The 16,650-nt window shown below is 29.6% G+C and overlaps 1 protein-coding gene across 3 annotated transcripts in view; it reads left to right on the top strand.

Moving 5' to 3' along the window:
* The first annotated feature begins 58 nt into the window (after positions 1-58).
* The window catches only part of LOC140451966 (N-alpha-acetyltransferase 35, NatC auxiliary subunit-like), a 33,926-nt gene continuing 17,334 nt past the window's right edge, over positions 59-16,650 (top strand). The window contains exons 1-9 of one of the 3 annotated variants that reach the window (XM_072545953.1): positions 59-182; positions 289-448; positions 1,031-1,178; positions 1,234-1,307; positions 1,636-1,784; positions 3,739-3,962; positions 13,806-14,131; positions 14,462-14,643; positions 16,259-16,429. In XM_072545953.1, coding sequence (XP_072402054.1) covers positions 1,165-1,178; positions 1,234-1,307; positions 1,636-1,784; positions 3,739-3,962; positions 13,806-14,131; positions 14,462-14,643; positions 16,259-16,429 — 1,140 coding nt within the window. In that variant the 5' untranslated portion in view covers positions 59-182; positions 289-448; positions 1,031-1,164. Of the gene's footprint in view, positions 183-288; positions 1,179-1,233; positions 1,308-1,635; positions 1,785-3,738; positions 3,963-13,805; positions 14,132-14,461; positions 14,644-16,258; positions 16,430-16,650 lie in introns of all 3 variants that reach the window. The other 2 variants (XM_072545954.1, XM_072545955.1) reach the window with 2 other exon arrangements.

The following is a 16,650-nucleotide window of genomic DNA, read 5'->3' as shown; positions in this document are numbered from 1 at the left end:
TTTTCGCATCATGAGTGAGCCGGAAAATTTAATAATGGCTGTTGAAAAGCATGTTTGCTTGTGGAATTTGAACAGTGCCGATTATCACAACAGATATGTGAAAGATTTAGCCTGGGTGGAGGTGTGCAAAGAGGTTGTAAGTGATTGGGAGACATACAACGACAAAGCAAAAGTAAACAAATGTAAGTACCTACTACGATGCTGTCAATATTCATTTATTGTATACTAATTATTTCATTTTTAAATTAGTTTATTTTAATACTTATTGTTCTTTTTTTGGGTTTTCAGACAGAAAAAACAATAAGTATTGCTTTAAAAACAGGCGAAAGACCAATCAAAAACATAATTAATTTATTGTTTAAATAGTACCTTCAATTTTAATTGCATTACTTATAGTACCTATTGTTTCCGAGGCAACAACAACAAACTATTCGAGTTTTTATGCTATGTAGGTAACTCATAAAACATTTCAAATTCAGATAAAATTCCATTTATTTATTGTTAATTGACAGTCTTTTCTGTCAATCATATAGTATTAATACTATGTTCTTTTCATCGCGTAACATGTAATCTAATTATTTTCTTATTGTCCCGTTTGGACTTTGCTTTGTTTTTTAAAGAGTGTGTGTCTCTGTAAAAGTTGTTTTATTTTGCATAATTTGCTACTATTTCTTCTATTATATTTTCTCCTAATCTATAAGTAGGTATTTATCGTAACAATACTCTAATTTGGTTTGGGTTTTTTCTATTTTCTTCTTATTTCTTAGCTGAAATCGCCCTAACCAGAGTTTAGTATACAAGCCAAAGAAAATAAAATAAGAAGAACATGTAATCTAATTATTTTCTTATTGTCCCGTTTGGACTTTGCTTTGTTTTTTAAAGAGTGTGTGTCTCGATAAAAGTTGTTTTATTTTGCATAATTTGCTACTATTTCTTCTATTATATTTTCTCCTAATCTATAAGTAGGTATCTATCGTAACAATACTCTAATTTGGTTTGGGTTTTTTTCTATTTTCTTCTTATTTCTTAGCTGAAATCGCCCTAATCAGAGTTTAGTATACAAGCCAAAGAAAATAAAATAAGAAGAAGATTTTTTAGTTAAAGTTGGGTTATGGCCTATTAAAACGATAGAAGTAGTAAAACTGTTATATTTTAAAATTGAAGATGGAAAAAGAATGGTAAGTGGTATAAAGTGCAAAAAAATACAAACTTTATTGTGTCTTATGCTTGCAGTGCCAAATCTTCTCAACCATGTCCTCGAAAAGTATCAGAAAATATTACATCAAAATTTCAAGAGGCAGTTAAAGGTAGGATTATATGTTTTATTATACCCTTTTTAGCATTCGTTAATTCCTGGTTTATTAATTTGATTTTCCCAACTGTCTAGAATTCCTCACTCTTGTCAGTGCCAGAAACCCCATACCTACTTTCAATTATGATTTTAATCTTGATTTCTGGTTTTGTTGACTTCTGGTTTACTCAACAATAATTTTTTCAATGATCAATTTATAAAACAATATCATATATATGAAAAAGCAAAATTAGACTTTATTATTGCTTGTAGTTTTCCATCAAACCTTACAGTCTTTATAGGTGGAAATTAATTCTATATTAACACTTTTGAATGTTTTTTAGATTTGAAATTGGGAGAATTGCTCCATGATGACTTATTTGGCCTTTTCGAAGCCATGTCTGCAATTGAAATGATGGATCCAAAAATGGATGCTGGGATGTTGTGCAACAGAGGATCAAGAAAAATTATATCATTTGATCAAGCTGTACAAGTAAGTACCATTTCTTATCTAGTGTAAAATAATATATTCCTGGACTTCTCATTTTGTTGCTAAATAAAAACAGTAACAAAAGTTATTTCACTTTACTAAAATATAAGTTTTACACTGGAATTGGTATTTGTTTACATTAGTAAGCTTAGCTGAAAATGCGAATTTGTATTGGAAAAATGAGAAAAAAAGCCTGAAAAATGGAAAAAATGCAAAATTTGTATGTTTTTTATTATAGAAACAAACATGAAAAGTGTGAAGATATTAAAAAAATTTACAAAAAGTCGGAAATTCAAAATTAGGGAGAGGAAAATGTTATGAAGATATGAAAAAGCCTTAGTTATTTAAAATGTATAAACCAATTGTAAATATCAATCATTTTCCCCTTAAATTATAAAAAAATAGAGAATAACCCAATCACATATAAAAATTTAAATTAAAAAGAAGCTAATAACCAATGCATAAAATGAAATACAACATAAAATGAAATATTCACCATATTGATAGCAACAGCACAAAGATGAAATGGAGATTGGACTCTTTAGTATTTTCACAAAACCTCATTTATCATAATCAAATCAAAACTAGTCAAAAAACCTAAGCTAAATAAATTAAATCTAATCTATTTTTAATAACAAATGTTAATAACAAATTAAATACTATTAGATAAAACCCTTAGAAACAAGAAAAAACTGAAATGATACTCATTACCATTATTCCTTTATGATGGTACTTGAGAATTAGTATTTTCGTTATAAACAATATATTTGAAAAATGTGGCAACATTGCTTCAAAAAGTAATCACTACGCATAAGCATATCATTGACAGCAGCTGTAATGGCTGATGCAGTTTGAAATTGAAGTCAAAATATTAGTTTTTTTTTAATGAGAAATACAGAAAGGTGAATAAAAAGTAAACCACAATCCACTGTTCAAATTTCAGACTAATCCGATCAGCCTTACTAATGTATGTAATTACCCTGGATTCAATTAACTCAAAATCCTTTAGTTGTTGAAAGTCTTTTTGTTTAATTTTTCATTTATCATACCTCAAGCAGTTTGTCTAGTACTTCTTACAGCTTAAGGTAACATTACATTTTTAAAAGGTTTATATAGATAGATAGAATTTATTCATCCACAAAGTTTACACAATTCTTACAAAAAAAATGTATAAATCTTATCGGACTAGTCAAAATTTTAGTACAAAAGAGTAAGTACAATGTATAGTAAAAGTACACATGATTAAAATAAAACAGTGATTACAATAAAATAAATAAGAAATAAAAGTTACAAATACATATTTAGAACTATTGTTGCAAAAATGTTAAAAATTTAAAAATCCATCAACACTGTAGAATGTGTTGTCCATTAAAAATGAATACACAGTTTGGCTAAAACCTTTATGTGAAGAATTACTGAGAGTTAATATATTGACTATTTTATTGTACCATTTTATTCCAATATATTCAGGTGCATGCTGGGATACACGTAATCTAGGATAAGGTTGTCAAAAATTTGATTTACCTCTAGTATCATGTGAGTGAATGTCTTCATTTCTGTCAAACTTGAGCTTGTTTTCCTCAATGTGCAATATTAATTGGAAAATTAAAAGGCTAGGTAGTGTTAAAATATTAGACTTCTTAAATAGTGGCTTGCAACTATCTGAAAATGAAACACCATACATACTTCTTAAAACTTTCTTTTGAGCTATAAATACCTGTTCAAGATGAGATGAGCAACCCCAAAATATTAAGCCATACTGAAGTACAGACTGGACTAAACTAAAGTAAATTATTCACAATATATTAAATGAGACAGTTTCTCTTAAATTATAAAAAAATGGATATTTAAAAAAATTTAGAAGCCCACAATCATACAAAAATTCTATTTGCACACTTTATTGTTATATTGCTTTTAAACTTAAAAATTTGTATGAGCACAACTATATTATTTTTAGGACAAGATGCTAAAATTGGATGAATTCAGTAATGCAGAATTGATTGGAATCATAGATAGCACCTTAGCATGTTTGGTTTCTTGGTTAGAAGGTCATTCTCTAGCACAAACGCTATTTATTAATCTATATTTGCACAAACCCTACATGATTGAAGACAGACCTCTCAGAGTATTTTGTTTAGCAATTTACAAATTATTGGAAGAGATCAAGGATCTTGTTCATAAGTAAGTTAATATGTAATAATAATAATAATAATTCATCTCTTTACTGCTTTACTGCTCCACACCAGCTGCTCTCAACACCAATGCTGGATGGATCGAAGATACCCTTCACTAGTGAAGAAGTTTCAAATATTATTTATTTATTTATTTATTTATATACGGCATCCATTTACTTACAATTTTTACAAACTTACATCTTAAAAACAATAAATTATTAAAATAACAATCACAAGTGTTACAAAGTTACACCTTAACCATTGTTTAAATAGGACTAGTTAGACAATCCTTATGGAACAAACGTTTGACTTTAATTCTGCCGTCACATGGCGGCCTCTAGTCATAAATTTAAAAAACTATTAACAGAAACTTAATTCTCGGCAGGATTCTATTCGAGTATATTTTTGCCTATCTCCTAACTAAGGCAAACCTGTACACGGATGCCAGATTGTGAAGAAAATATAAAACTTTAATAAAATGCTTATTGATATTATCGTTGTATGCGTCTAGTGAAAGATAACTTGACTATTTCGAGCGAATATTTCAAACTGTTTTTATACTTTGAGACTTGCTAAATCTAAATCGGTTAGTAATCTATTTATATGAAGTAGGTAAATGCTAACTTTTTTAAATTTTTATTAGTTTACCAGATATTTAATTTGGTTATATGATTTGCTAGGAAAGGATTAAATATTTAATTGAAATATACTCGATTGCTATCGTCTTAGAACACTAATGCAGAGGTTTATTTTTTAGTCAAGACTTAAGTTTTATCATTGTTTAAAAAAGAAAATCTTTTTAAACAATGGTTTTATGTATGTTTTGAGAAAATTAAATTTTCAATCTTTTAATCTTTAAAATGACGTATGAAAATATAGTAAATTTATAGGTATGGTTTTTTGATAATGTTTTTGAAACAAATAAACACACCGATATGCCACAACAAGAGGCAACACATATTTAGGGAAAAATTAATCTATGTGTTGGGATAAAAGGAATAATAAAACAACACTTTAATAAATAGTATCCTTTATTTTATTTATTTATGTATTTTATGATATAAACACCATTTTTGTATTTCTGTTTACATAAATGAGAATGTTTTTTTCAATCAACTCGCCCGATTTGAGCTGTTTAATAATGAAATAATTTTAAATTACAAAGTGATAGATATTGCAAAAATTAAATTCGCATTATTTTAATAGTTATATACCACTTATCAAAATTCTAATATCTACACATAGACAATATTAACGAAATAATAATTCAAGATAAAAAAAAACAAAACAAAATTGTTTACATTAATAGTTATAGAAATTGATTGTAACATTGTTTTCATGACCTAAAATAAGCAATGTATGTATTGCGAAACACTATTGGCACTGGTTGAGGTTGTTTTGCTATCGAATACGTATAAAAAACGCGTGGTGTCGTTAACAAACCTTCCTCTTCTACTTCACTATATTTTTTTGGTTTGCATTTAGATATTTTTGGACAAAATGCTTACTGCAAGGAAATTTTTTTTTAAATCGGGTAGCTCCAGACTTTCCAATGCAGCATTACCTACAACAATATTATTATTAACACAACTTAAAAAAAGCAACTTTCTGCACAATAAAGTAAAAAAACAATTTAAGTTCTGTATTCAAAATATAAATAACTTCGCAGTTGTGCCAATATATGTTTATATATATATATATATATATATATATATATATATATATATATATATATATATATATATATATGTATATATATATATATGTATCTATATATATATATATATGTATATATATATATATATATGTATCTATATATATATATATATGTATATATATATATATATATATATATATATATATATATATATATATATATATATATGTATAAGAGTAAGAAAAAAGAAATTTTTTTCTTATTTAGAAACAATTGCACTTTTTTCATTCCTTTTTTTTTAAAGATATGTAGATGATTTAGTTTTGGCACTTCCTAAATACAAAATTATTGAAATAGTCAACATTTTCAAGTATCATAATCAACATATACCATTTACAGTTGAGGAAGAGATAGACAATTCTCTAGTTCCTTAGAGTAGGTTTCAAGTCCAGTGCTTTATACAGGCTGGTGAATTGTTTGCAGTTGGTAAGTTTGGTATGGTTGATTCGTAGTCTTGTAATAGTCGATGCTTCTCTTATAGTTATGAAGTCTAGGGAGAGATGACCAATAAAAGATTGAAGTTTATGAAAAGTTGTTTTGCTCTTTTGTTCTAAGTTTTGTCAAGTATCCTCTACCGACTTTTTTAAAACGAATTTCGAGATTCCTTAGCTAGTTGAATTGGCATGGTTGGTAGCTTCTTTGGCACAATGATCTGCTGTTTTATAACCAGTAATTCCGTTGTGAGAAGGCAGCCATATGAGAGAGACTGTTACATCGTAAGCAGAGAGATTTTGGTATTATGTCATGAATGTTTTGAACTAATAGGTGCTCAGTGAAAATTGTATTGACTAAATAGATATATGAAAGTTAATCTGAACAAATAGTTTAGAACAAAGGTTAGAAGATTCAAGTTTGTTAAAAATAGTGAGTGAGGTATATATTGAAGGGAGATCTTTAGCCCAGAGGGGAAGTAAAGGTAGAGGAAATGAACTAGTCAGAAAAAGGTCAATATTTTTAAGTAGTGGACAAATTAATTGAGGTATAGGTTTTATGATAAGGTGTTGGTTATTGTTAGTGGAAGAAGACAGCACTGTGGCAATTAGGGAATGAACGGGATTAAATGGATTTTCGGATGTTGATGCAGCATACGAAAGTAGAAGTGATTATCGTCTTGGGTAGGAGAAAGTTCATTAGATTCACGGTATACACTCTCAATAGGACTAAAGCGAAAAGCGCTCAGAAGTAGTTTTATTGGCACCCCATTGAAGATGACTGAGGGATTTAAAAATGTTCAACCTTTTAAAACAATTGATTTTAAGTTCAGAGATTTGATGTTTTCAATTTATTCTGGAGTCAAACATAAAACCGAGAATTTTACAATAATTAACAACAGAAAGTAGAGAATTGGTAAATAAAATTTGGGGTAAGGGAGTGGAAATCCCTATGGAAAATTTTATTAATTTGGTTTTGCTCTCAGAGAGTAATAATCTTAATTCGTTAGATTTACTATACTTTGTATAAGTTTATATCAGGTTGAGACAGATTTAACATGGCAGTAAATGATTAGGTCATCAGCGTATTGAACATATTTGATGGGAGGCAAATTTCGTTGATGGCAAGAATGAATAAAGTTAAACTTAATACAGATTCTAAAGGGACACCTTAATGTTGAGGAAGAGATTGAAAAAGTTTACCCTTGGCAAGGACTTTAAAGATTCTTTCAATTAGATATTTTTTTACAAATGAGAAAATATTACCATTTAAATTATAGTGGGAGATTTTGTCAATGATTGCTTTTCTGGAGATTAAATAAAATGCCCCTTCAATGGTAAGTACAGTTGCTACGACATCTTGTTGATTATAGATTGCTTAAGAAATGTGTGTGTACAAAAAGGGTGTACATATGTGAAATTATGAATATAATTTCGGTGTATGAGGACTGTATTACATAGGGCTGGTTCAAACAAATTAGGATATGTGGCAAAAGGTTATACCGACTATATCAAATTAATTTTATATAAAGTCTTACCAATTCTTCTGCTGCACATATACACACTCGCGGTATTTAGAGGCTTTCAGTCGCGGTTGTTCTTCGTACGGGGAAACTGTCCGGTTACCGGTTTCTGAAGACGTGATTCGCGGTACTAACACTTAGATCACGATATAGAGCACATTTTTCGTCTGTACACGATTAAAATAGTATTTTCGGTATTTTTCGCGTAACTACATGCGAGAGAGTTAGAGTGGAGAAAAAGCGCGGTAAGTCTGTACCAAGCGATAGATAGCGATAGAGAGATTATACGTCTGCCTAATAAGACTCAGCAGACGAAAGAGAGGACGACTGTTTCTAGCAACAGTCAGCAGTCAAGTGTACAACTGTCTGTATTTCTAATGGAGTGGGGTTAAAATGTGAGTAGGAAGGGTTGGAGAACGGGAAATAATTGTAAAATTGTGGTAGAATGGTAGCTAGTAATACAGCGAAAAAATGACATGTCATGAAGACAAAAACGATTTGTCTTCATGACATAACCCGTTTGTGTTCGTTTGTTCTTTGTAATGATCTTTCTTTTATCTTAGTATAGATTAGGGCAAGATCTTTCATTAACGATTGTCAGCGGTATGTCAGTGGTAAATTTACTGGCTTCATTTAGAGGGTCGTTGGTGCCTAAGGAATTTTCGAGAAATTTTTCAAGATTATTCTAGAAAACCCTAATTTTTGTGTTTTTATAGGATTTGAGTGCAGCTTTTAGTTCGAAATAGTTTATACGAGAGTTCGGATAATTGGTATCTTGTGAAACTGAGGATGAATAATGAAAGGGCGAAGGAAGAAAAGAGTATATATGGTTAAGTTCAGATTTGTTGCAAAACTTTTCTTTTAAATTTTCTGCCAGAATCTTGGCTGTCTCTTAATTGTCAAGGATAACCTTTCGATTAAAAAAGAGATTGGAGATTTTAAGGTCATTTTTTATTAACAATTTTTTTTTCCACACTGGGCTAGTATTTGAAGTACATAAAGTTTTCTTACTTAATTAAATATCGTGTCTAAATTTGGCAAAAGATGAAGTAAAAATATACAGAGAGCAGAAAAAATGAATAAATGCGAGAGAAATAGAGAAATTCTATTCATCATGTATGCTGTGATTAGATTTGACATCAGATTTATCAGAGGATGCACTTATATATACTCTTGTAAGTCGGAGGTAGGCTGTTCTTTTAACTTTTTTAAGATTCTAGTAATACGGTTTTTATTGATCTTTTTCTTGTACCTATGTAGAGCTGCAATAAGTCCTTTTGAATACCATCTATGTTGGAGGATTTTTAAGCTTCTTGTAGTGGGGTGATACATACAAAAGAGTTCTCAAGAAATGTAATAAGTTGCGTGGAATTGAGTGTAAAATTAGTCGGATTATCTTTGTAAATCATTTTTATAGCGGAAATATAATATCCGATTATATAATTTCGATACCACCACTTTGGGTGGTATGTACAATTCTTTATGTATTTTAATTATAAAAATCTCAATATTAGAGAACATTTTATGATCTATAACTTTTATTTTAATCATATATCTCTAACATGAATAAGAAACGTTTTATGCGCATACACTTTTTTCACGTTTTACGATTGTTTAATAAAAAATCAAAGCAAAATTAGCTGTAGTCTTCACATAATTGTCATCAGCTACCCCTCATATACCTTTTAGAGACTTTAAATATCTGTTTAAGATTTTTTCACCTTTTATTAGAGTTGTAGATCATAAAAAGTTATGTAATCTTTGAGAGTATCCAAATTAAAATACATGAAACTATTAACCAAAATAGTTGCAAAAAAAACCTCATTTTTGCAGTTATTTATAAATTATAATAACTCTTTTTTTGCGCAAAGACATGTAACATAGCTCCTGGAAATTATGGAAATGAATAAGTTATTAAAGTGCGCTAAATATCAATCAGAGCAAATAGTTTATAGGTTATTTATTCTGTTTATAAACATTTAAAATAACGTTGATATCGTTTATGCCACAAACTTATTTAGATGCTTATTAAAAACTGATGAAAAACACACTTTCTAAAAAAAATAGAATCTTCTATGACCATTACTAGGCAAGAGAGCATTTTATATTTAAAACCAAAGCATTTTATTCTTAAAATCATACTTCCATTGTCTATCAACAGTAAGAGCTGAAAATTGAAGGGACACTAAATGAAGATCTGAATTGTGCGTTCCAACTTACATATGGCATATGCGGTAAAGAAGTAAAAATTTATAACCCGTTAAAATGATGGTATTCTTAAAATACCGCTTCGGAAAGTAGAATGGAGAACCATTTGAGCTCGGTTTTTTTTAGATTTGAACTTTTTCAAAATGAAGGGCGATTGCAAAATTTGCAATATCTTGGCTTCTGTGGCACGTAAAACATAATTTTTTTTCAAACTGGGATAGCTCAACAAAAAGTTGTTTACATAATCGCTTTCTACGATAAACAAATCGTCACTATTTTTATTAGTTACATTACATACCATTATGCAAAAACAAAGTTATTAAAATTGATAAATTTCTGCAAAATCAAGGGTTTTTTGCAACTATTTTGGTGAATTCTTTATATATTTTAATTTAGAAACTCACAAATGGAAGAACTTTTTGAATCTACAATTTTTATTTTAACTATTTTTCTCTAAACTGGATAAAAAACGTTTATAGCCAAAATCACCTGTATGTCTTTACAGATTTATTATTAACTAACCCTCATATATCTTTTAGAACCTTCAAATATCAGTATAAAATTTTTACGTGAAACCAATAATTTTTTCCCAGATGGACCTTTGTATAAATTAGTTCTCCGATAAAGATGAACTTATTTCTACTTTTCAATACAATAACTAAAAATAGCTACAGAAATACATATTTTAATATCTAATACTTTGTTTATGTTTATTAATTTGATATTTATTCACTAATTTGTTTTTCCAAAGTTTATTATATCATAATTATAATACCAACGAAAACGTAAAATTTAAATTAATGCATCTCGAATATGACGCGTGCACCCTGGCGATAATAAAAAATGATGAATGAAAAAAAAATAAACATTTTTTTCAAGTTAATTGCTTAACGGAAACGGTGTAAAATAAAAGAATATAAAAAAAGTTTCTATTTACTTACCAGAGTGTAATATCCATGTTTGACAAGCCGAAGGATTTTTTGTCGGAAATCTGAACATTCTTAATCTATGAATTTTGTATGGTGATAAACCACATTTGTAATAACAACAAATATTTCCAGCCATCTGTAAAAAATCATTTATTTATTATGGAAGTAACATTACTTTAATTTAAAATCACTTTTTTCAAATATTATCGAATGTATGTATTATCCGGTAAAATTTATTTCTAAATACCTAATTTGTTCATTTCTCATACAAATGTTTTTTGTTTTAAACACATAGAATTAAAATGTTCTACTTACCTCAGACCAAATTTTTGTAATACACTTCCAAATAAAATAAAATATTTAAATTCTTTAAACTTATTTAGATATAGGAAAATTTAGAAGTCACAGCACGTTTATGTAGGTACAATTTTAGTTGACACGATATTTACTATGTAGTTGATAGTAATAACTCTATTTTAAATGAATACCTGTGATTCATGTTCTGTTTTTGTAACATTTTTATTTTATTCTGTTTAAGTAAACCTGTCGCTACTATGTCAGTGAAATATTGCAACGCTGGTGAATTTAATTCAGTGGATCAAAAATGGACGTTTAGTTTATTCCTTAACTTTTTCACATAACACCATCTAGTATAATGTATATCAAACAAACAATGGTATATTAAAATCTATTGAGACAGAAAGAGTGGTGACATCTAGTGACTGTCTCAATTAGAATCAAACAAATTTATACATTGCGTTGGCTAACTAGTCCTATTTAAACAATGCCTTAACAACAACAAATTATTAAAATAACAAACACCTCAGAATAATACAAACATATAAAAATAATACTGATGTACAACAAACTTATTGTACTTTTTACTAGATACTTTTTAGTTAACAGATTAATTTTGGAGTCAAAAATATCCATTTGTCTTGGTAGGCTATTAGAAACTACATTATAACACACAACCCAAGTTTGGCGTGATTGGTTGGTGGGTGGGTCCCAATTTAAAAATTGGCGGGTTTCATGTTTATTAAAATGACAATTGAGATATTGGCACAGTATATCGCTAAAGTTTTTATTATACTGTGGTATTGGTACAAAGCGGATGATATTCACATTTTAGGATTAAGCTGGCTATTTCAATTTTATTAGAAATCTAATTATTTTTCTTTTGAGATTATGTAGTTAAAATTAAATTCTGACTTGTGTTTATTTTATTTTGATATGCTAGTGATGCTTTTTTTATTAGATATATAGATATTGTTTATATTAGGTAATTTTTTATTAAGATTTAGAGGTTCCTCCTATTATTTTTATTTCTAGAACATTCATTAACATTATTATTTTCATTAGCTTTCTCTATGTGAGATCGGCTTCTCTAATTATTTTCCTCTCTGTTCTTTTCTCTTCCAGGGACTAAGTACCTCTCCGCTTTTTGTATGAGATTATGGTTTTTCAGAAACATGCAATTGCTGTTCATCCCCTTTTTTTACTGCCCTACATTCAGTACCATACATCATAGCTGGTCTTAAGGCACTCATATACAACTTACCTTTTAGTTTTCTTGGTGCCTTTTTTATCACACATACCCAATTTACCTCTTTCCTTTACCTTTAATTGAAATATAGATAAAACGGTAATACCGATCCTAAAAGCCGAAAATCATCTTTTGGGAGTTCTTGTCTATCCAAGCCAACTACTCTATCTGGACTTGAAATATCATCTTTAAAAGAATATTCTAAATATTTTGTTTGTATCCAACTTAATTTTAATTCTTTTTCTTCAAGGACCTGTCTTCACTACTCTAGTCTTTTCTACTAATACCAAGAAGGTTCAGTTGTTATCTAATTCAGCACAAATGAGAATAAATATGGGCTTAACACGAAACCCTGATGAAGCCCTATTTTCACACAAAATTTGCCAGTTTCACCTGCAATCGTTCTAACACTAGTTGTTACTTGCTCATACATCACTCACATATTCAGCAGGCACGCCTTTCCTACTTAATCTCTGCCACAGCAGGTTTCTGATAACTTCATCATGTGCTTTCTGAAGATTAATAATACTATGTGCAAGTCTATCTCTTTCACTCTAAATTTTTACATTAGCTATCTTGTAATAAAAATTGCTGTTGTAGACCTGCCTTGCATAAATCCAAATTGACATTTATCCATTTTCATTTTTGAGAACCTTACACTAAATTCTGTTAGATTTCACCAAAAATAAAGCAGAGGTTTACTGGAAATAACTATTGCAAACCAAATAAAACACTAAATAGCTATGTTTAAAATGTCTTTATTCTTTATTAAAAATCTGGGAAATCAAAGGAGGGGGGCGTTATTGGTGTACAGTACATTCCGATTTAAAAATAAAATTCTAATATAAAAGTGTATAAATAACATCATTGCCTATTTTAATGTACAAATTTTACCTTTAAAATTCAGACCTAACCTAAGTGTGTCTACATATAATCTTATAAAAAATTACACTATATTACTAATCAAGTAAAATGTATAATAATGTTAAATTGACTAACTTTCTTGTAAATAGAACTTTATATGTTGTTATAGAATTAACATTTCTTGTTATAGAACTATAATAAAAATTCAATACAGATACAAAACAAAAAATACTTGTGAGCTAAAAAATTGTTAAACAAATTTAATGTTTACTCAGTTCCTTTTTTTTGGAAGGAAAATATTCCTGCTTCTCCATTTTTCGCTTCATTGTAACATTCTTCGCCTCTTCCTGAAATTCTTTCTTCACTTTGCGCTTTGTTCCTTGAATGTCGGTACCAAATGTTGGTACCAAGGTACACCAGGTAACTTAGGTAATAGATGAACTATTATTTTTTATTTCGACAATTTGAATATGATTTGATAAATAGGTTTTACCACAACAAAATTAGACCATAAAATCCTATACATTCAAGTTTGTGTAGCAGAACATAATGTTTATGTAATGCTAATAAAATTATTCTGCTGATTTGTTTTAACTAGCACTAGTATTTGATAATTATTCGACTGATTGTAGTGGTATGGTATACGAGGAAGAAGATTTTCAACCAATGCAATATGGTTACCACCTAAACCCAGACATTTCTCAACAACGTATGATTGGAATGCTACGTGAAGTTGAAGAGGATCTATATAGAAAAAATAGGAGTAATCCTGAACCAGAAACTCATGCTTTATTTGCAAGAATTAAATTTTTGAGACTGTTTTTACAAGTACTGATGTCTATGTTTAAAAAAGATGAACAACCTGTGATTTCCGAATGCAATAGGCTTTTAGCTAATTGTTTGGACATGCTACATATTATGCAAAAGACTATGCATATGGGTATAATAAGTAAGGATTGTAAGTAGTATTATATAAAGATTTTTATATCGTATATTGTTAAATTTTACGTGGTACTTGATTTTATTGTTTAAATAGACTATTTTAGTCATATTTTATAGTATCACTGCACGTCTTCTATTTCTCTTCTGTTTAGAATTATCTTCACCTTATTTCATATCTGTTTATTTCTTTTCATGGGTTTTCTGTTTCTCTTCCTGTTTTTTAAATTATTTTATTTGTTCATTCCTTGTACATATATATAAAGTAGTAGTTACTTTGACAGTTTTTCAAAATTTTAATATTAATCTGCTCCTATGATTTAGATATTTTAAAATCTGTTTTTTGTAGCCGATTCTGAGTATATATTAGGATTTGAACCTTCAATTAACCAAAGACTGTTACCTCCCACATTTCCAAGATATACTAAAATTAAATCACGGTATGGGGCTATTGGTTACTTTATTGATGTGGCTGAAAGATTCAAAATTGTCACTAAAATCACAACAATTACATCACTGCATCATGCTATGGCAAGTATTTCTGATATAGATTTCATCACAAGTATTTATTAATTAACATTGTAAGAGTTATTAACATGTACAAAAAATTTAGGTCACATTGAAATTGTGATGTCTCGTTGACATTTTCGGTTGCAAACTTCTGTTTGCGGTTGTAAACCGTTGGTACTGTATTTTGTAAACTAACTTTAATAAGCAATATTGAATTAATAGCAATATTATTTTTGTTTTGAGCTTCATTTAGCAGAAGTAACAAGTTCATAGTAAAACAAAGTGTGACTTATTGTTAAGAAACTGACAAAAAAAATGATTAAAACTAAACATTGGAAAAAAATCTTCATCAATAGAGCGCGTATTTCCCCTCTTGTATTAATGACAGCTTGTAGGAGACAAGGCATACTTTCAATCAAATTATCCCATCTTTGCACTAACAACTCTCGTAGCTCCTGGGCAGTTTTTGGAGCGGGTGTATGCCTTCGTATACTTCGAACCAACTTATCCCAGACATGATCGATAGGATTCACGTTTGGACCTAGTGGGGGCCAATCAAACCGCCTAATTCAGACTTCATCAAAATATTCTCTGACAACTCTGGCAGTATGGGGTCTAGCATTATCTTGCATGAAAATGCCATGTTCGCCAATAATAGTCATAAAAGGTATAACATGATCATCTAAAACTTCTCTAATGTATCTGTGAGTCGCAAGGGAACCATTTTGTATCAAGACTTACTCTGTGCGTGCTTATGAAGTAATTCCTGCCCAGATCATAACCAATCCTCCTCCAAATGGCAGTCGCTCATCATTACAAGCCGCAGCATATCTTTCTCTGGATTTTCTCCATACTCGACGGTGTCCAGTATGTTGCTCCAATTTACATTCTTCCAATGGAGGTGAGTCTGGGCAAAATTTTCTTGTTATCTTGTAATCTTGTTATCCGATGCCGACGTTGTAATGGTAGGCCTGTATCCATCATTCTGTAAGATAATCCAGCAGCTCAAAGCCTTCTTCTAACGGTCCATTCACTAACATTTACATTTTCACCTCTTAAAATTAATTTCTTAGAAAACCGCAGAGGTTCTTCTATTCCGCAAACTTGCGTACACCTGAGATCTTGGGCTTTTGATTATTAGACCATTCTCCTCATAGCGGTGGTACACATTTTGAACTGCTCATAGACTCCTTCCAACAATTCTTGCAGTTTCACGTTGTCCGCAACCAGTTTGCATCAATGGTATAATTCTTGCCACACTAAGAGAATCTCAATGCATTATGATTCATTAGATATACACCATCAACAATACGATGTAACGCCGATAGAAACAAATAACACTTTATTGTATACTTGGCAATTAACTATAAAGGTTCCACTAGAGTGAATGGAGATATTTTATAAAAAAAAAGTCGTAAACGTCATAAATACATGACAGTACGTGACTAAACTGACAGATAACAACAACAAATGATCAACATCATTTCTCGGAAAGCAATATATCAGCGCCTGCTAAGAAACCATATAACCGTAAACAAATTTCTAGCTCAAAACACAAAATTTAAATGTGATCTAATTTTTTTACCCCCCACCAATGTATAATTCTGTGACTTTACACCAATATATTTTTTTTTAGGATTTTTTCATTGACTTTAGTAAAACTAGTCCTTGCATATTGTCTCGCTCAGCTCTACAAATGATGTACCCTGGTTCAACTGGAAATTTAAAAGACATACTGAAAGAGTCTGTCAAATCATTTATTTCACCGCCAGCCCTGATCTCCAAAACTCTGTTAAACAATTCACAGGTAATAATTTTTAGTCAGCAATAAAATCTTTAGACTGATAAAATATCATGATTTATATAAATGATAAATTATATATGGAAAATGGCACTCAACTAAAAAACCCACATATTGTTGGCCCACTGGTAAAAATAAAACACCCGACTTGATTGACTTTTTCATTTCAAGACAATTTGCAGCAAGTTTTATAAAAACAGAAGAAGCTGATGGTCCCAGTTCTGATC

Source organism: Diabrotica undecimpunctata, chromosome 10 (genome assembly GCF_040954645.1).
Source record: "Diabrotica undecimpunctata isolate CICGRU chromosome 10, icDiaUnde3, whole genome shotgun sequence".
Taxonomy (NCBI): domain Eukaryota; kingdom Metazoa; phylum Arthropoda; class Insecta; order Coleoptera; family Chrysomelidae; genus Diabrotica; species Diabrotica undecimpunctata.
Note: the sequence above shows the minus strand (reverse complement) of the source record. Positions and strands in the feature narration are given on the sequence as shown.